General features: G+C 40.7%; 2 protein-coding genes across 7 annotated transcripts in view; one reads left to right on the top strand and one right to left on the bottom strand.

Moving 5' to 3' along the window:
- The window catches only part of RUS3 (root UVB sensitive protein (Protein of unknown function, DUF647)), a 337,640-nt gene that overhangs the window by 59,619 nt on the left and 256,513 nt on the right, over positions 1–21,508 (bottom strand). The gene's annotated exons all lie outside the window — the stretch shown is intronic.
- On the top strand, positions 14,391–15,698 carry LOC149239793 (uncharacterized). Its single transcript, XM_089373535.1, has 2 exons — positions 14,391–15,396; positions 15,520–15,698. Exon 1 carries the CDS (start codon positions 14,397–14,399, stop codon positions 15,156–15,158), a length of 762 nt encoding a protein of 253 aa, XP_089229661.1. The 5' UTR covers positions 14,391–14,396; the 3' UTR covers positions 15,159–15,396; positions 15,520–15,698.

Genomic DNA, 21,508 nt, shown 5'->3' with positions numbered 1-21,508 from the left:
GATCAAGGGTTTCCCCACATTGGAGTTTGTCCCTGGCTAGCACCACATCTTGTGTCCTTTTGTCTTGGCTTGCCTTCTGTGATTTAAGTTTATGTTCTATCTGCAGTTTACTTTAATGCTGATGTGATTACTAATCTAGAAAAGGTATTGAGCTAACTGTGAAAATTGAAATAAATTGCTCTAAGCATAGAACATACCTAGAATTAACAAATACATCCACCACGAAGAAATGATCAGTGATTGAATAGTTCCCCATAGTCATTGTCAGAGTGAGAACATAGCGTGCACATTGCATGGTCCTATCCCTTGACACAAGGACTGAGAACCCCTCAAACTCCTCGGTCATGATCCCTCTCCTCTGCACCATCTATGCATCAATGAAGTTGTGGGTGGCCCCACTGTCCACCAAAACTGAGACACGTTGCCCCTATACTATGCCTCTAATCCTCATTGTCAAAAACTTCGGTACCCCACGTAAGGATGCAAGGACCCTCTTGCTGGTGCGAAAGGGGCTCCCCCTGTCGGTGGTGGTGGTGGTGGTCCCCTCTCCACGTGTGCCACACTGTCATCTCCACTTGCCTCCAACTCTACATCATCCTCATGGTCACTGTCAAAGTAGACCTCAATATAGTGGGCCTTGCCTGCTATGCATCTATGCCCTGGTGCCCACGGTTCCTGACAAATGAAGCATATCTTCCTCCTCCAGAGATCTCTTCGGGCCTTGTCATCGAATTGTCCTCGCCCTTGGTTGGTTCTCGGAGGTGGAGCCCTAGTGTCTCTCCACCTCTGCTGGAACCCCTATTTGGGTGGTACTGACACTCTGGCCCTGAGTAGGGCATCCTGCAAGTCTCGCGCTCTCCCAACTGCATCCTACAAGGCGGTGGGCCTATTGGACTTCACCAATCCCCTCAGTGGCTGTACTAGCCCCTCTACAAACATTAAAACCCTCCTAGCTTCTGATAAGTCAGCCACCGTCACTGAGAACCTCAAAAACTCGGATATGTAGGCCTCAACACTCCCTTTCTGCTTGAGCCGTGTCAACTCCCCAAAATGCTCCTCCGAGTCTCTCCTCTCAAACAACTCTAACACCCTCCTAGTGAAATCCTCATAGGTTGTAACCCTTGCATGCCCCATCGTGGTTAGCCCATGGAACCACCAATCATGGGCTTCTCTGTCTAGATGCAGCGTGGCAATCTTAATTGCCTCCCCCTCCGTCATCTGGTTGGAGCTGGAAGTAAACATCTAACTTCTCAACCCATGCTTTGGCTGAGCTCTTAGACGAACCATCAAAAGTTGGGAGGAAAAATCTCCCCATGGTGCGCTGCAAATTGGTACCATGCATGTAGCTTCCTCCGCCTTTCCCTTTTCCCTTATTATTACCTTTCAACTGACAAAAGTCCTTGAAGGTAATGGCCTCTCTAAAGTTAGGCCCATAACACTGATATACCAAAAAATAGTCCTCCATGGGTACTCTTGCCCTTGCGGCCCTCCAGCAGCCGATGCTATAAATGTGGGAATAGTGGACCTAGGTAGTGTGTTGGGAATGAGGGGTTCGTTGGGGCCATGAACCCCATGGTGATGTGAAGTGTCGGAGCCCTCACCAATTTGGAATTCTCCTTCAATCCCTTTGCCCCTGTTGTTACTGCAATTTTGTTGCCTTAGCTCCTCAATACCCTTAGACAAATCCTGATCGGCCTTGAGAAGATGTTGGGCAAACTCCACCTCTTTACTCCTTTTGTCTCCATCATTATCCCCCATGTTTGGCCTTTCTACCTCTAGTTCAACTATCACTAGATCTGGGGTAATTTGTAGCTATCTCTCTCTGCTTCGGTGTAGGTTTTAACCCCGTACAAAAATTGTCTGCATAAGAATTATAAAAACATAAACTAAATAATGGCGAGAGCATAAAACATAAAACAGATATACACAGAGATTTTCCCTTGGATCCCAAAACCGGGACTACTAGATTGATTTTTCATTATATTCCTTTCAATGTTACAATACATATATATACATGTTGAAGCATCCATAAACCCCAATCTATTAACCCTATATTAAAACATAACCATAGTTCCCTTAACCAGATCTACAAAATACCATGGGCAGAAAACCATCATGCCCAAAACCATGTGCGAAAACCACGCACAAAACCATAGGTATGTCCACCCACCTAATATAGGGTCCAAAAAAAAAAATCGCGTGGGCGTTGCCCCAGACCCCGTTTAGGGGGGCCACTGCCCCCCTTAAACCCCCCAACAGGGGGGGCTGTCACCTCCCCTGTGGCCCCCCCTACTACGCCCGATGCAACATACAGGGGGTTTATTGCCACCCCTGTAAAACCTCCGCACGTGGGATTAGTTGTGGAAAGAATATAACACACACCTAATATTCTCCCACTTATTGTTTTCTTTCCAAAGGGGGCCACAGAAGAGCTTAGTTATTGGTCCAGCCTTGCAACACCCATTGTTTCTCTACACCAAGAAAACTTCTCAGTGCTCACAGACTTTGTCAATACATCTACAACATTCTTCAAAGTGTCCACCTTTACCAACAACACCTTTTTGTCCTCAACCATATCCCTCACAAAGTGATATAGAACATCAATGTGCTTTGTCTTTGAATGATAAGCAGAGTCCTTTGCCAAAAAATTTCACTTTGTCTGTCATAGTCTATCCTTATAGCTCGCTGTACCAATCCCATACTTGAACACAATCTCTGCAACCAAACTGCTTCCTTGCTTGCATGAGTGGTTGCCATGTATTTTGCCTCTATAGTTGAAAGTGCCACTATAGACTGTCTCTTGCTCATCCAACTGACTACACCTCCAAATAGGTTAAATACATACCCATTTGTAGATCTTCTCTGATCCAGATCTCTAGCCCAGTCTGCATCAACAAATCCACAAATGTCCAAAACTCTATCCAATCCAGGTCTTCCTTGGTAGCACAAACCATAATCACTAGTGCCACACAAATACTTGAAAACCCGCTTCACTGTTGTCCAATGCTCCTTCCCTGGTTTTGACATAAACCTGCTCAATACTCCCACTGCATGTGCAATGTTTGGTCTAGTACAGACCATTGCATACATCAGGCTATCGATTGCAATTGCATATGGAACACGAGACATGTCCTCTTCCTCTTCTTGTGTCTTGGGACACTATTCAACAGATAACTTTACACCTACAGGAATAGAAACTTTCACTGGTTTACTATCCTGCATATTAAACCTCTGTAGTTTAACCAGAGCTTCCTCTTTGCCCGATCTTGTTTAATTTCAATGCCCAAAATATAGTTTGCAACACCAAGATCTTTCATGTCAAATTTGTTGGCATTATGATTCAGGTGTTGTCCTTGATGGCAAACCCATTCAAGTGATAAATCAAGAAGGACGCAGGAAATATGTTCAGAAAGTGCGTCCCCGCAGGTATACCATACAGAACCCGCGTCCAGGGACGCAGGCCAGCCGTTCAGGAGGTGCGTCCGCCCAGTGCACACATTTCAAGGCAGAGAAAAGCACGTGGGGGTTTCTTGTGTGGTATCTAGCCGACGGTTTTGTGTTTCTATGGTGTCGGCTCGTGGTTTTGTTCCATGTTTTGGGGAGAAGCTTGCCTATATAAAGCAAAGGAGTTCATTTGGATTAGGCATCATCTTGGTTGAATATCTTTCGGTGAGATCTAGTCCAGATCTATGAAGGCGAATCTTCTAATGGACTGTGATCTCTATGGCGCATGATCAGATCTGTGGATCTGAGTGTTTGGGTTGGTTCTGAAGTCCTCATATCTTTTATATCTGAAGGGACGCAGGTTCAGTGAAGGGAAAGTGCGCCGGGACGCAGTACAGTAAAGGCTCAGGTGCGTCTCTGAGGCAAAGGACGCGGCGCGACTGTGTTATTGGGTGCGTCTCTGAGGCAAAGGACGCGGCGCGACTGTGTTATTGGGTGCGTCTCTGAAGCAAAAGACGCGGCGCGATAGTGTTTCTGAGTGCGCCGGTCGCAGCAAAGCATAGAGGAACAGTGCGTCGGCACGCAGAACAGTGGAAGGTAGACTGCGTCCAGTCGCAGGTCACAGAAAGAAAATATGCGTCCCTGTCTTAAGATGATCTGTTGACTGTATATTTCTGTTCATAAGGTGTTCTGGGTTATTTCTGTAATTACTGATCTGATATCTGTAGTGGACTGTATCTGTTATATACTTGTTGATCATTTGATTCTTCATGAAAAGAAGTAGGGGGTTGTAGCTCCCTTCCAGGAGAAACTTGAAAACAAGAGAGAGTTGTAGCTCTCTGCAGGTTGCAGCCTGCGTGCTGGTAAAGGACTGCACCAGTACAAAATCATTGTAAAAAGAATTTCTTGAAAGAAGATAGAGACATATTGCAGCAGGTGGTTTTCTCCCGCATTGGGTTTCCACCTTACATCTTGTGTTCTTTGGTGTGACTGTCTATTTTCTTTATTCATGCTCATTGTTTTATGGTACTGATATGCAAGAATAATTCAAAAGATCAAATAAGGAAGATTTGGTAAATTGCTTGATAATACTGATTCACCCCCCCCTCTCAGTATTATTTTCAACAATTGGTATCAGAGGAGGTCCTTCAGAAAAGCTTGATCGCTTGAAGGTAGATCGTTCATCATGAGCAACTACGAGAGAGAAGCATCAATCAGGCCACCAGTTTTTGATGGGACAAACTTCAATTATTGGAAGGTAAGAGTTACTGCATATCTTCAATCTCTTGGTACTGAAGTTTGGGACATTGTAGAAACAGGCTATGCTTTTCCTTCAGCTACTCCTACAGATCCAGCTGAGAAAAAGAAGTATGAAACAAATGCAAAAGCAGTCAGTACTCTATTAGGAAGTATATCCCAAACAGAATTCATGAAGGTAATGCACTTCAAATCAGCAAAAGAAATATGGGACAAAATGATCACAAGCTATGAAGGAGATGAACAGGTAAAACAAGCCAAACTTCAAACTCTCAGAATTCAATATGAGACTCTCAAGATGTATAATGATGAAAGTGTGGCTAATTATTTTCTTCGGGTAGATGAGATTGTAAATTGTATGAAAAATTTGGGTGAAGAAGTAAAGGAGTCTCTAGTAGTTCAAAAGATTCTAAGATCATTATCCCTCAAGTTTGAATCCAAAGTATCTGCAATAGAAGAAAAAGAAAATCTCCGTGTTCTTACTATGTCTCAGCTACATGGAATTCTAACTGCTTATGAAATGAGAAAGGGAGGACCATCAGATAGAAGGGAGGCTGCTTTTAAAGCATCAGGCAAAGAAGATTACTATGAAGCAAGCCATGATCCAGAAGAAGAGGAAGAAGAATCAAATTTTGTCAGAAATCTTCAAAGAGGTTCTGGAAGGTTCAGAGGTAAGCTACCTTTCAAATGCTTTGCTTGTGGAAGAGTAGGTCATTATGCTGCAAAATGCTCTTATAAGGATAAAGGAAAGGAACCAGTTAGATGGAACAAGAAACAAAGCAAGAAAAGCTACTACACCCATGAAGATAGTGATGGCTTATCAAACAGTGATGAAGATGAACAAGGTAATAAATATAGGTTGTTAATGGCATTTGAAGATGATGATTATGAGGATGCTATAGATGTGGATAACCTTTATGATGAAATTACTAGACTCAAGAGATGCATAGAAGAAAAGAACATGATTATTGATACTCTACAATTCCAAATTGATGAAAAGGAAAAACATCTTGAAAAATTAGAAGGTGAAATTGTTGGTCTTAGAAAAGAAATTGAGAAAACAAAAACTATTAATCTCAAGTTTGTCAAAGGATCTGAAACTTTGGATGAGATTATCAGTGTGCAGCGGTCTCCACTAAATAAGACAGGTTTGGGCTATAATGGAGAAACTTCTCAAGCATCCACTTCAAAAAGTTATCTTGATGCAGCAAGAAGAAATGAGCAAGAGCATAAGGAAGATCATCAGGTAAAGCAGGGACAAATGTCAAGCAGAAACTATCAGGGGCAATCCAGCTTAAGGGTGAACAAAAGCCACAACCAGCCACAGGTAAAATCTTCTCAATTTGGTTCAAGAATAGATGAAAATAGAAATTACAATCAGTTGGCTGGTAGATCCAATAATCGCAGAAGCTTCTTCAATGGACAATGCTTTTCTTGCCATAACTTTGGTCACAAAGCAGCTCAATGTGTTGCGTATAAAACAATCATGACTAGGGAAACTCAAAAACAAAGAAGTATGACAGGGATTACAAAAAGGACCTATAACAACTTTTCAGCTCTTGAAAATGAAGTTGAATGTTCTATTTGCAATAATTTTGGACATAAAGACTTTGAATGCAGAAGCAGGTTTCCGGAAAGAAAGGTACAAGAGCAGAAAAAGGAACAAGCCTCAGGCGCCAAAACATGGAGAATAAAGGAACCTCAAACAGAAAGATGTGGGATAGCATTTTATGCAGAAGGACAAGAAAATCTATGGTACATTGACAGTGGATGTTCGAAGCATATGACAGGTGATAAAGAAAAACTTGAGTCTTATTCTAATTTAGAAAAGGGAAAGAAAGTCTCTTTTGGAAATGATACTCCTGCAACTATAAAAGGAAAAGGTATTGCTCCTTTAAAAGAAGATGTTAAGGCTGGAAATGTTTTGTTTGTTGATGGATTGAAGCATAATCTACTAAGTGTCAGCCAGATGTGTGATCAAAGAACCGAGGTTATATTCAGATCAAATGGATGCCTTGTTCGTGATCTTGATACAGGTAAAACAGTTCTCAAAGGAAAGAGAACTCCAAATAATCTATACATATTTGATGAAGGACAACAACAATGCTATCTAAGCAAGAATGAAGAGCACTGGTTATGGCATCGAAGGTTGGGACATCTAAGCTTCTCACAAATAAGGAAAGCTTGCAAATATCAGGCAGTTCGCGATCTTCCAGACATCAAAATTCCTGACAACACCATATGCAGATCATGTCAGTTTGGAAAACAAACCAGAACTAACTTTCCAGAGAAAGAAGGATCAGCCAGCATGCCTCTTGAGCTAGTACATACAGATGTATGTGGACCTTTCAGAAAAAGAACACCTAGAGGAGAGGAATACTTGATATTATTTATTGACGATTTCTCCAGGTTTGTTTGGTTAGGTCTTATGAAGCACAAAGATGAAGCATTCGAAAAATTCAAAACCTTCAAAGCCTTGGCTGAAAATGAATCAGGTCACAAAATTAAGTGCCTCAGATCTGACAGAGGTGGGGAATTTACTTCAAATGAATTTTTCGATTTCTGTGATGAACATGGGATAAGGAGAGAATTCTCTACAGCTAGAACGCCTCAGCAAAATGGAGTTGTTGAAAGAATGAATAGAACAATCCAACAAATGGCTCGTGCTATGCTTGATGAATCAGGAACCCCCGCAACCTTCTGGGGTGAGGCTGCACATACTGCGGTTATTATTCTCAACAAGACAAATGTCCGGGTGAACAACACTCAAACCCCTCATGAGCTCTGGAGTGGTAAAACTCCTTCGGTAAAGCACTTCAAAATATTTGGGAGCAAATGCTATATCAAGAATACTGAGGAGCAGCTTGGCAAACTTGATCCTAGAGCAGATGAAGGCATTCTTCTTGGCTATTCTCCACATAGCAAAGCATACAAATGCTACAATAAAAGACTTGGCAGAATTGTTGACAGCATTGATGTAGTGGTTGATGAAAAGGGATATATTCCTAGGCAAATACATCGTGAAGACATCGAAGAAGATGAGAGCTACCCTCAAAGACAGAATGATGAAGAAGAAGAACCTCAAGAAGAATCTCAAGAAGAACCTCACGAAGAAGCAGAAGAACGGACAAGAATAGAAGAAAAGACTCCATCCAGATATGTTCAGAAGAACCATCCAGAATCTCAGATCATGGGACAAAAAGAAGCAGGTATACAAACTAGAAGAACAGTTGCAGAAGCTTCAAGCTATTTGGCATTACTTTCCTCCACCGAACCACAAAATGTGAAAGAGGCATGCAAAGATGAATGTTGGGTGAAAGCAATGGATGAAGAACTTGAGCAAATCGAAAAGAACAACACTTGGGAGCTGGTTCCTAGACCAAAAGATAAGAATGTTATTGGAACAAAATGGGTCTTCAAAAATAAATTGAATGAAAATGGAGAAGTAATTAGAAACAAAGCCAGACTCGTCTGTAAAGGGTATGCGCAGCAAGAAGGAATAGACTTTGAAGAAACTTTTGCTCCTGTTGCAAGACTTGAGGCCATCCGAATGTTCCTTGCTCTCTCAAGTTTTCAGAACTTCAAAGTATTTCAAATGGATGTGAAATCAGCCTTTTTGAATGGAGACTTGGAAGAAGAAGTGTACATTGAACAGCCAGATGGGTTCATTCTTGGAAATGATCCAAATCTTGTATGCCGATTGAAAAAGGCTCTCTATGGTCTCAAACAAGCTCCAAGGGCTTGGTACTACCGGTTGGACAAATATCTTCATCAACAAGGTTTCTTAAAAGGTTCAGCAGATAGCAATCTGTATATAAAAGTTGAAAATGACAAATTGCTAATACTTGTTGTGTATGTAGATGACATTATTTTTGGCAGTAATGAAGAAGCTATGAGTCAAAGCTTTGCCTCAGTCATGCAGAAAGAATTTGAGATGTCCTTGCTAGGAGCACTGACATATTTCCTTGGTTTGCAAATCCAACAGAAGGAAGGAGGAATCTTTTTATCTCAAACCAAGTATCTCAAGCAGATTTTGAAGAAATACGGCATGGAAGATGCAAAACCGGTATGTACACCCATGGTCACAGGATGTAGTCTCAGTGCAAATGATGAATCTGCAGCAGTACATCAACCAACCTACAGATCTATGATTGGAAGTTTACTATATTTGACAGGTACCCGACCAGACATCATGCATGCAGTTGGAATAGTTGGAAGATTTCAGGCAAATCCGAAGGAGACTCATCTTCAAGCAGTGAAGAGAATTTTCAAATATCTTCAAGGGACTCAAAATTATGGCTTATGGTATCCTAGAGATACAGATCTTACTCTTCATGCCTATACAGATGCAGATTGGGCCGGAAGCGTGGATGACAGGAAAAGCACAAGTGGTGGTGCGTTCTTTATGGGTCCCAGACTGGTCTCTTGGTTCAGCAAGAAACAGAGTTCAATTGCCTTGTCTACAGCTGAAGCAGAATATGTTGCTGTTGCATCTTGTTGCACCCAACTCCTTTGGATGATGCAGAATTTGCAGGATTATCAAATCACTTGTACTCCTCCAATCCCTATCTTATGTGACAACACAAGTGCAATCAGCATCTCAAAGAATCCGGTTATGCATTCAAAAACCAAGCACATACCAATCAAGTACCATTTTCTCCGGGAACAAGTACTTGAACAGAAGGTCAAGTTGGAGTATGTTCCTTCTAAGGAACAAGTTGCTGATATTTTCACCAAACCGTTGCCCAGGGACACTTTTGAATACCTCAGGCAAAAGCTGGGGGTTGTTGATGCATCATCTTACTGTTGATCATCTTCCTATTGGTGGTATAGGCTCAGGGGGAGCACATAATGCATTGTTGGCATTATGGAGAAGGAGATCTTGGAAATAGCTGCAATATGTCTCTATCTCCTTCATGATGGATTTCTGGTTACAAATCTGGAGATGCATGAGCATAGGGGGAGCATACCCTTTGCCCTTGATGTCAAAGGGGGAGAATGAAGCTGAAGATTATGTGGTTGCCATCAAGTCCAAAGGGGGAGATTGTTGGCATTATGATTCAGGTGTTGTCCTTGATGGCAAACCCATTCAAGTGATAAATCAAGAAGGACGCAGGAAATATGTTCAGAAAGTGCGTCCCCGCAGGTATACCATACAGAACCCGCGTCCAGGGACGCAGGCCAGCCGTTCAGGAGGTGCGTCCGCCCAGTGCACACATTTCAAGGCAGAGAAAAGCACGTGGGGGTTTCTTGTGTGGTATCTAGCCGACGGTTTTGTGTTTCTATGGTGTCGGCTCGTGGTTTTGTTCCATGTTTTGGGGAGAAGCTTGCCTATATAAAGCAAAGGAGTTCATTTGGATTAGGCATCATCTTGGTTGAATATCTTTCGGTGAGATCTAGTCCAGATCTATGAAGGCGAATCTTCTAATGGACTGTGATCTCTATGGCGCATGATCAGATCTGTGGATCTGAGTGTTTGGGTTGGTTCTGAAGTCCTCATATCTTTTATATCTGAAGGGACGCAGGTTCAGTGAAGGGAAAGTGCGCCGGGACGCAGTACAGTAAAGGCTCAGGTGCGTCTCTGAGGCAAAGGACGCGGCGCGACTGTGTTATTGGGTGCGTCTCTGAGGCAAAGGACGCGGCGCGACTGTGTTATTGGGTGCGTCTCTGAAGCAAAAGACGCGGCGCGATAGTGTTTCTGAGTGCGCCGGTCGCAGCAAAGCATAGAGAAACAGTGCGTCGGCACGCAGAACAGTGGAAGGTAGACTGCGTCCAGTCGCAGGTCACAGAAAGAAAATATGCGTCCCTGTCTTAAGATGATCTGTTGACTGTATATTTCTGTTCATAAGGTGTTCTGGGTTATTTCTGTAATTACTGATCTGATATCTGTAGTGGACTGTGTCTGTTATATACTTGTTGATCATTTGATTCTTCATGAAAAGAAGTAGGGGGTTGTAGCTCCCTTCCAGGAGAAACTTGAAAACAAGAGAGAGTTGTAGCTCTCTGCAGGTTGCAGCCTGCGTGCTGGTAAAGGACTGCACCAGTACAAAATCATTGTAAAAAGAATTTCTTGAAAGAAGATAGAGACATATTGCAGCAGGTGGTTTTCTCCCGCATTGGGTTTCCACCTTACATCTTGTGTTCTTTGGTGTGACTGTCTATTTTCTTTATTCATGCTCATTGTTTTATGGTACTGATATGCAAGAATAATTCAAAAGATCAAATAAGGAAGATTTGGTAAATTGCTTGATAATACTGATTCACCCCCCCTCTCAGTATTATTTTCAACAAAATTTGGAGGACAATTGGGTTTTCAATTCCTAGATAATTTCTTTGTTATTTTCAATTAGCAACATATCATCCACATACAAGACCAAATAAATAACACGGTCACCAATTAATTTAAAATACACACAATGATCTGCTTTGCTTCAGGTGAAGCCAAGTCTTCGTATATATGTATCAAATTTCTGATACCACATCCTTGGTGACTGTTTTAACCCATACAGAGACTTTTTTAACCTACATACCACTTCTTTCTTACCCTTCACCGCAAAGCTTTCAGGTTTCTTCATGTAGATCTCTTCTTCTAGATTGTCGTGAAGAAATGTTGTCTTTATATCCATCTCTTTTACCTCAAAATCAAAAGTAGCAGCAACAGATAAAAGTAATATAATAGAAGCTACCTTGGCACCAGGAGAAAAAATATCACCAAAATCAATTCTCGACACCTGGGAATAACCTTTTGCTACCAACCGAGCTTTGTATTTCTCCACCTTGCTTTTTGCATTCATCTTCTTCTTAAACACTCACTTGCTGCCAATGGGTTTCCTTCTAGCTAGAAACTCCACCAGATCCAAAGCCTCATTTTTCTGCAAAGATGCCATTTCATCAAACATGGTCTCTTTCTAGAGTTTTCCATCCTCTGAATCTACAACTTCCCGAACAGTTATGGGATCATCATCAGTAATAGATAAAGAAAAATTTGAACAGAAAACAGCTGCAGTATACCTTTCTGGTTGCCTTCTTTCTCAAACTGATCTTCTCACAGCTAGAGTTTGTGGCTCTTCAACTTCTGATTCTTCTTCTGCTGTAGAGTTTGATTCCTTCTCCTTTAGCTCAAACTCTATCTTCTTAGGTTCCTTTGGTAAGACTTCATGTTTAATAACATATTTCACCTCTCTAAACAACACTTCACAACTGTACACAACCTTCTTTTTTTCTGGGTTCCAAATCTTATAGACTTTTAAACCATCCTTATACCCCATAAAGACACACCTTTCAGATTTGCTATCCAACTTGGTTATTTTATCCTTTGGAACATGTACATATGCATCACATCAAAATACCCGCAGATTTGAAAGAGAGGGTTTCTTACCAGTCCATACCTCTTGTGGAGTCTTATCCTCCAATGTTGATGAAGGTGATTTGTTGACCAGGTAACATGCAGTGTCCACCGCCTTTGCCCAAAATCTTGTCCTAACTTGGCACCGCTGAGCATGCTTCTTGCCTTTTCCATCAACGTCCTGTTCACTCTTTCTGCAACTCCATTTTGCTGAGGTGTGTATGGAGTAGTCTTCTATAGTGCTATACCACACTTCTTACAAAACTCTTCAAATTCCTTCTTGCAGAACTCTCCACCATTATCTGTCCTGGACACCTTTATCTTCTTTTCTGTCTAGATTTCAACCATAGCCTTAAATTTTTTAAACCTGTTAAAGACTTTAGATTTCTTCCTAAGGAAATATATCCATGTATTCCTTGAGAAGTAATCTATAAATGATACATAGTACACAGACTTACCCAGCGATGGAACTGACACAGGTCTAAACACATCACTGTGCACAAGCTCTAAAATTCGTTTCGCCCTATTAGCACCAGAGGGAAAACTCACCTTATTCTGCTTCCCATATACACAATTTTCATAGAAATCAAAATCCAGAGAGCAATTAGACATACCTTCTACAATACCATTACCATGAAGTATTTGAAGGCCCTTCTCTCCAATATGTCCAAGCCTTTGATGCCATAACATGGTCTTTTCTGCAGAGATCAGTGTTGTTAAAATCGCGATTTTATCGGAAAATCGCGATTTTTTACCTTTCCCGATTAAATCGTGATTTTTATACCAAAAAATCGCGCCTTTTTTTTATACCGATTTTTTCGGAAAAAATCGCGTTTTTTTGAAAAAATTGCGATTTTTTCCTTAAAAATCGCAGGCCGTCGGGGCAGCGGGCTTTTAATAGGCAAAAAACGATTTTTTTAATTTCATTATGCTGTCTGCGCGCGGAGGAGGAGAAGAAGAGGTGAGGGAGAGGAGCTGAAGGGTTTTCGTCGAATTTGGGAGCGAATCCAAGTGGTTTTAGGAGAAATCCAAGACAAGATCACCAATTTGTCCATAAAAAAGGTATGTAGATTAATTTTTTTTTGTTTTGCTTCTATAAAAAGTTAAAACTTTGTTTTACATTGTTTTTCAAGAATTTTTTGTAATTTTTCATTGATTTGGGATGGGTAATTTGTTATGACTATGAGAACCAATTTTTTATTTTTATTTTCTCATTTTTTTTAAACATTGTTTATTTTTTTTGAATTTTCATTGTTTTTTGGCATTTGGTTGGGTAACTTGGGTTTAGAAATTGGGATTTTGGAAATAATTAACTTGTAATTTTGTAAATGCTAAATTGTAATTTGTATTATGTAATCCTAAATTCCTATTTCCTAATCCTTATTTTTCCATAGGTTTGCAAATTCAAAATTCAAAAACAAACATGCCAAGGAAATTGGATCCTTTCTGGGAATATGGTGACCCTAAAACTCCGAATGATAGACAAAACTTGTATTGCAAGTTGTGTGGAAAGGAAATATTCGGGGGGGTGTACAGGTTGAAGTTCCACCTTGCACAAATCCCTGGACATGATGTGGGGCCCTGTCTAAATACAACTGCTGAAATTATCCAAAAAGCCATGAGAGCATTGGGAGAATTAGAGCACACTAGAGAGGCCAAAGAAGAACTCAAAAGGCAACTAAAAAGGTCAGCTGAAGGAAGTGGGCCAAGTGGCACTGGTTCTACTGCAGCGTCAGTCAATCCGGTAGCTGCATCATCATATTTTGTTCCTCGAACCACACCTGGTTCACAACCAACTATTGGTTCAATGCTAAAAAGAACTGAAAAAGAACAAGCTGACAAGTTGATAACAAAATTTCTCCTCTGGAGTGATATTCCTTTCAGCATTATAAGGAATAATCCATTTTTCCAACCTACTGTTGATGTTATTGCCAGTGTTGGCCCGGGGTACAAAATCCCTTCTCTTCATGATTTCAGAGGCCGGCTTCTTCAAGATGAAAAGCGTGACTGCACCCAAAGATTGGAGGATTTTAGGGCATCATGGGCACAAACAGGATGCACTGTTATGTCAGATGGTTGGACTGACCAAAAGGGGAGAACCCTTATAAACTTCTTGGTTAGTTGTCCCAAGGGGACTATGTTTATCAAATCTATTGATGCAACTCATCAAATCAAAGATGCAAGAACTTTATGTGATTTGCTGGATGTGTTTATTTTGGAGGTGGGTGCAGAAAATGTTGTCCAAGTCATAACGGACAATGCTGCAAATTATGTTGCTGCTGGTAGAATGCTTATGGACAGGCATCCTACTTTATTTTGGACACTTTGTGCTGCCCATTGTATTGATTTGATGTTAGAGGACATAGGGAAAATTCCCTTTGTCAAAGAGGTTGTTGACTCATCAAAAAGCATCACAAAATTTATTTACAATCACACATCTGTGCTTAGCTTGATGAGAAAATGCACCAACAACAAAGAGTTGGTGCGCCCCGCCATTACACGGTTTGCGACGAGTTTCATATCTCTTCAATCCCTCTTGAATTCTATGTGGGATTTGAAGAGAATGTTTCTTTCAGAGGAGTGGCGTGCTTCGTCAATGAGCCGCAAACCAGAAGGAGAGGCCGTCTGCAGACTAGTTTCATACCAGGAAGACTTCTGGGCGGGAGTGCAGGAGGTGTGCGCTGTTACAGAACCTTTGGTAAAGGTTCTTCGGTTGGTTGATGGTGAGAAGCCCGCAATGGGCTATTTGTATGAAGCCATGGACAGGGCCAAAGAAGCCATTCGGTCCTACTATGATGATAAGGGAGATGATGGGTTTCAGAGACAACTCCTTCTATGGGAAGTCATTGATGAGCGATGGAACAACACACTCCATCGTCCCATTCATGCTGCTGGGCTTTTCCTGAACCCTGCATTTTCTTATGCATGTGGGTTTAATTTTGATGTTGAGGTCGTGGAAGGATTATTAACCTGTGTCCAGAAGATGGTGAGATCTCCAGAAGAACGTATGGAGATCTCTAGACAAATTGAGCAATATAAGTTGTCAGGTGGCACATTTGGCTTTGAGATGGCTGTCATTGATAGGACGATTAAAATGCCAGGTATTTTTTAGTTTGTACTTTGTAACTTTGTTTCAAATTTCATTGTCTCTTCAAATTCCATTTTTTTCTTATGTTTATTTAAAATTTTATTTGTAATTTTGTTGTAGACGCATGGTGGAAGATGTATGGTGTCAGAGTACCCCTTTTGCAAAAGCTTGCCGTACGCATCCTCAGCCAAACATGCAGCTCCTCGGGATGTGAGCGCAATTGGAGTGTATTTGAAAAAATACACAACAAGAAGCGCAATAGGTTAACACTTAAACATTTAAAATATTGCAAATTTCCAAATAAATTTTTGAATTCATTAAAGTTTTAAACAATATTTTTTTTATAATATTAATTATTAATTATTATTTCATGAACTTTGTACAGGTTGGAGTCCCATAGACTTAATGACATGGTCTATGTCTACTACAATCTTCGATTGTGGGTGAGACAACTAGAGAAGACACCTGATACGGAAGCCATCTCATTGGATGGGATTGACACCACTGCTGAATGGAGGGTTGAGACCGAGAGGCCTCTCATGGATCCCACTGATGATTGGTTAGTGCAGGATGAGGGGGAGGAGGAGGGGGAGGAGGAGGAGCAGGAGCAGGAGCAGGAGCAGGAGGAGGAGCAGGTGGAGGAGGAGGAGCAGGAGGAGGAGGTGACACCGCCTACCCGGGCTACCACTACCACCAGTAGAGGACGTGGTCTCCGTCCACCTCAGCCTCCTGTAGCTGCTACTACTAGTTCTTCAGCTTCTAGAGCACGTCAGACTCCACTGCCATTTCCACCAGCACAGGCACCAGCTTCTACATCTAGAGGGAAACAGAAAGTTGTGCCATTTTCTCGCAAGAGGGGCAGAGGAAATCAATAGGATTAGACTTTCATTTTATTGTATATGACATTATGACATGATGAGATACATTATCATATTTTTTTGTTGATATTTTGAGGCTGAGTTGGGACTTAGGACTTACTATTCAGGACATGATTCAATGTTATGTGTGATTTTAGCGCTAGAAATGATATTAAACATCTTATATATTAGTTTTTTTATCATATTTATGTGTCAATGTATTTATTTTATGTTGTAGATGGTTTAGATATTAAAAAAATTGAAAACAAATGAAAAAAAATGAATATTTTTGTGCCAAACGCTTTTTTCCCGCTTTTAACGATTTTTTCCGCTTTTTTCCCGGCGCCGATTAAATCCCGCTCGCGCTTTTAACAACATTGATTTATACACCATATTGCATTTGCACCATCTATTTTGCCAAACACTTCTTCATCAATTCTACACCAATGTTCTTGCCCTAAGACTTCAACACTGCACCAAGACTTCTGCCCCACAACTTCACCAATGTCCTACTGCACCAAAACTTTAGCGATAATATTCTGGCACCATGCTGCACCAAGCTATTGTGATTGTCAAGGATGCCACAAGTTCTTTGTTATAGGTTCGAGCCTTCAAAGGCTAACCCCTCCACAAGTTTAGATCTGATCCTTCTTTCCTTAAGTTTGAAATATTCCAGATCTGAAATATAGCACTAAGGCTCCACTGGTGATTGTAGCACAGATCCTCACATATATGAGCTATCAATTCAAGCCAATACAAATATGACTGTCACTGTAAGTTTGCACAAATGACTAAGGTAAGGTGAAGTCCGAGCTCCAGAAGGAAATTTATCACAAGTTCGAGAATAGAGAGGCACAGTCAAGCGAAGTTTGTTGAGTACCCTGCACAGGTCTGAAGTAGCACAACTCCTTAATTGTCACTGCAACAACTCCACCGAGACACAGTTTAATAATCCGAGGTATGTCATCATAACCTGAGCTTGTGGAACTGCGGAGATTGTACCAACAAAAGCTTGTCCTCTTCATGCTATCAATGTTCCTTAATTCCCTTATCTTCTAATTGTTCACAAGATGTGAATAGTTCTTCGTTCTGTATCTAAATATCTTCGCTTAAAATCTGTATATTTGGAGGAGGTTTGAGCCTATATTAATAGGCTATTCTACCCATGGTTCTGAACAAACATGTCTCTTGACACAAGCCGAGATGTATAAGTTAGTGAGGTCGGCTTAATGAGCAGAGTTTAATTTTTAACTTGTAAATTCAATTTCTCCTAAACTGTTAGGAGTTTTAGGCCACGTAATAGCCCAATATAAAGGCAAAAATATGTTCTTCAAGCTGGTGAAGGTCTCATGGTGAGATTCTTCTTTTAAGGAGGTGAACGTTTTTCTTTTTAATGTGACTGGTCTTTATGAGTGCAGAAATATAGGACAACAACATTCTCTCATATTTGTGCTTCTTCTTCATGGATGATTCCTTTGTTAATTGTCTTCACAATTCATATCCTTCTCTTCTTCAATGTAGGGCCACCATCATTATGCCGTTGATCATGTCCTTGTCTTCATGTGATTTTCCCTCTTCATGTTCTCAATTGCCTTATTACTTAACTTCTTCAACATAGGGTCATCATCATAGTCTAGTGTATCAATGTAAGATAAGTCATCATAGTCCAGACATAGAGGGTAGTCTTCCAATTATTAGTCATCATCATGGTCCATATTAGAGGTAGAACACGTCATCATGTGGTGTCATCATCATGTATATTTTCTAGACCTTCATCAAGTGCAGTGATATGGTAATCCTTCATTATGATCATCAAGGTATAATATTGTTACTTCATTTGTCTTGATATCTTAACAAGAGCTATAGTCATACTTTGGCATCTTCAAGAATTATTTGCCATCCCGGTCACTGCCATATTGACGATCAACTATTGACATCATTGACAACCTAGATTAACAGGGTTTTTCTCGGGCTTGTGGTATACCCTGTTCAATGGGACGTCTGCGAGATCGATTATTGTCGTGAAAGAAGATGGCAAGCAGTGGAAAGATAGAGACCGACAAATTTAATGGTCAGAGCTTTGAGTTGTGGAAACCCAAGATGGAGGATCTGCTGGTGGATAAAGATCAGTGGATCGCGGTAGATCTAGGTACTAAACCAATGACAATGTCAACTGAAGACTGGGCGAAGTTGGATCAGAAGGCAAAGAGCACAATATGGTTGTGTATTTCAGATTCAGTATTGTGTAATGTATCAGAGGAAGTTTCGGCGAAGGCTTTGTGGGACAAGCTAGGGACTTTTTACCAATGTTCCACGGGGATGCGTCCCCCAGGGTTGGGTGCGCGCACCCCTCGCACCCCACGCACCTGGGACGGGGGGACGTCTGGGGAAACGTTTCCCCATGTCCCCCTTTTGGGGAGACGCGGGGAGACGTAGGGGGGGGACGTTTCCCCAGTGTGGGGGACGCGACTCCCCAAAAGGGGGACGCCTAGGTGTCCCCCCTCAATATGGGCTATGCGTCCCCCATTAAATTTGCTTGTAAACAATGATTTATGACAAAGAAAACCTAGCATTTGACCATATTTCCCTACTAATGCTATGCAATTCATGGTAATGTTAAATTCTTAATAAAAGTGACATTCTTCTTTATCTTTCATTTTCATCCTTTTACTTAAATTTTTAACATTACCATGAAATGACTCAGGATGTTTGAGAGTAGTTCCGACCTCATTGGATTTCATATGGAGAAAGTAGAATTTTAGATGTCATTCAAAATCCAGCAGACTTAACAGTTCTTCAGGAATTCAGGATTCAATGGATTGCAATGTTTCCATTGCATTTTGTCATGTACAAGGGTATGGAATTAGTATTTAATCAAGAGCACCAAGCCCTCTTTGTACTTTAGAGTGAGTTTTAGACTCATCACTCCACTGTTTTTGGGTTTTAGTTATATCAATTTACTATTCCAGTATTCAGATTTCAGTATCTATTATAGTCTATTGTGGTTAGTACTAATTAGATTCTAGAATGATGAATGATGAATTCTAATTTTAAATCAATTTAGAATCTAGAATGATGAATTTAATTTTTAAGTCAATGTAGATTCTAGAATGGTGAATAATGAATAATGAATATGGATTGGAGTATTTCATTATTGAATCTCGTGGTCTATGGATGAATCATGTATGTATTAGTAAGGATGATGAGTATGGATCAATATATTTCAATATTTAATTTAATTATGTATGTATCATTGTATTTATGCTTTCATTATTGAATATGAATTTTGAAATATTTCTCTCTCTCTCTCTCTCTCTCTCTCTCTCTCTCTCTCTATATATATATATATATATAATAAAAAGGAAAATATATATATATATATATATACCTCGACGTCCCCCCGTCCCCCCTAAAGTTCCCTAAAATTTGAGGGTACTCCCACACATCCCCCTTGTACGTCTCCCCGCACCCGCGTCTCCCCGTCTCGGAGTCTTGGTGGAACATTTCTTTTTACCAATGTAAGTCTCTGGTGAATAAATTGTTCCTACGGAAATGGCTGTATAACCTGAGGATGAAGGATGGAGACTTGGAGACAAAGCATCTAGACGCCTTTAATACTATGGTAAGCCAGTTGTTATCTGTTGATATAAAAATTTCAGATGAAGATAAATGCATCAGTTTGTTGGGTTCTCTACCAGATTCGGGGGATAGTCTGGTTGTTGCAATAGGTAGCAATGCAACTGCCTCACAATTTGATGAAATAGTCTCATCCTTGTTGTCAGAAGAGATGAGACGAAAAAATACAGAGGGCTAGAATGGTGATGGCTTGTCTGTACGAGGATGGTCTCAGAACAGAAACAAAAATAAATCTTCGATTGGCAGATCTAAATCTTCAGGAAAACCTATAAAGGTGTGCTGGAAATGAAGAAAGGAAGGGTACTTCAAAAAGGACTGTAGATCTAAAGCTCCTGAGAAAGGAAATGTTTATAATGATGCTCCTTCTGTAGAGGCGAAAACCATCTCAGATGAAGGTGGGGATGTGTACTTGGTTCTTCTTCAAGTACACATGTAGATCATGAGGCATGGTTGATTGAATTAGGTGCATCCTTTCACTTCACTCTCCACAGGGAGTGGTTCTGCGAGTATGATAAATATGATGGTGGTGATTTCTTCTTAGGGGATGATAAGAAGGCTAGAATCGTCAGTCACGGAAAAGTCAAGTTGAAGTTACAAGGTGGAGGGATTAGAACACTTCTGGTTGTTCTGCATATTCATGCGTTGGTAAAAATTTGATTTTTGAAAACAAGCTGGATGATGCAGGTGGAAAAATAGTGTTCGAGAAAGATACCTGCAAGATGGTTCAGGGAGCACTGGTATTGATGTGGGGGGTTCAAATTGGAACTCTGTACAAGCTTCAAAGTAGCACTGTTTTGATGGGTGCAACAGTTCTGTGATTGCTGAAAGTGGAGCAGAAAATCTAGTGGTCTCTAGAGAAAAGTCTATGCTACAGCATCAAAGGCTTGGACATATTGGAGAGAAGGGCCTTTGAATAATTCATGGTAATGGTATGATAAAAGGTATGTCTAATTTCTCTCTAGATTTTTGATTTCTGTGAATATTGTGTATATGGGAAGCAAAATCAGGTGAGTTTCCCGTCTGGTGCTAAGAGGGCGAAACGGATATTAGAGCTTGTGCATAGTGATGTGTTTGGACTTGTGTTAGGATCCATCGCTGGGTAAGTCTGTGTACTATGTAACATATATAGATGACTTCTCAAGGAATATATGGATATATTTCCTTCTGAATAAATCTGAAATCTTTGACAGGTTTAAAGAATTTAAGGCTCTAGTGGAAAACTAGACAGAGAAGAAGATAAAGGTGTTGAGGACAGATAACGGTGGAGAGTTTTGCAAGAAGGAATTGGAAGAGTTTTATAAGAGGTGTGGTATAGCATGACAAAAGACTACTCCATACACACCTCAGTAAAATGGAGTTGGAAAAATAGTGTTCGAGAAAGATACCTGCAAGATGGTTCAGGGAGCATTGGTATTGATGCGGGGGGTTCAAATTGGAACTCTGTACAAGCTTCAGAGTAGCACTGTTATTGATGGGTGCAACAGTTCTGTGATTGCTGAAAGTGGAGCAAAAAATCTAGTGGTCTCTAGAGAAAAGACTATGCTACAGCATCAAAGGCTTGGACATATTGGAGAGAAGGGCCTTTGAATACTTCATGGTAATGGTATGGTAGAAGGTATGTCTAATTTCTCTCTGGATTTTTGATTTCTGTGAATATTGTGTGTATGGGAAGCAAAATCAGGTGAGTTTCCCGTCTGGTGCTAACAGGGCGAAACAGATATTAGAGCTTGTGCATAGTGATGTGTTTGGACTTGTGTCAGGATCCATCGCTGGGTAAGTCTGTGTACTATGTAACATTTATAGATGACTTCTCAAGGAATATATGGATATATTTCCTTCTGAATAAATCTGAAGTCTTTGACAGGTTTAAAGAATTTAAGG

Source organism: Pinus tabuliformis, chromosome 8 (genome assembly GCF_031772625.1).
Source record: "Pinus tabuliformis cultivar Carrire ecotype Pingquan chromosome 8, CPIR1, whole genome shotgun sequence".
In the NCBI taxonomy this organism is placed as follows: domain Eukaryota; kingdom Viridiplantae; phylum Streptophyta; class Pinopsida; order Pinales; family Pinaceae; genus Pinus; species Pinus tabuliformis.
Note: the sequence above shows the minus strand (reverse complement) of the source record. Positions and strands in the feature narration are given on the sequence as shown.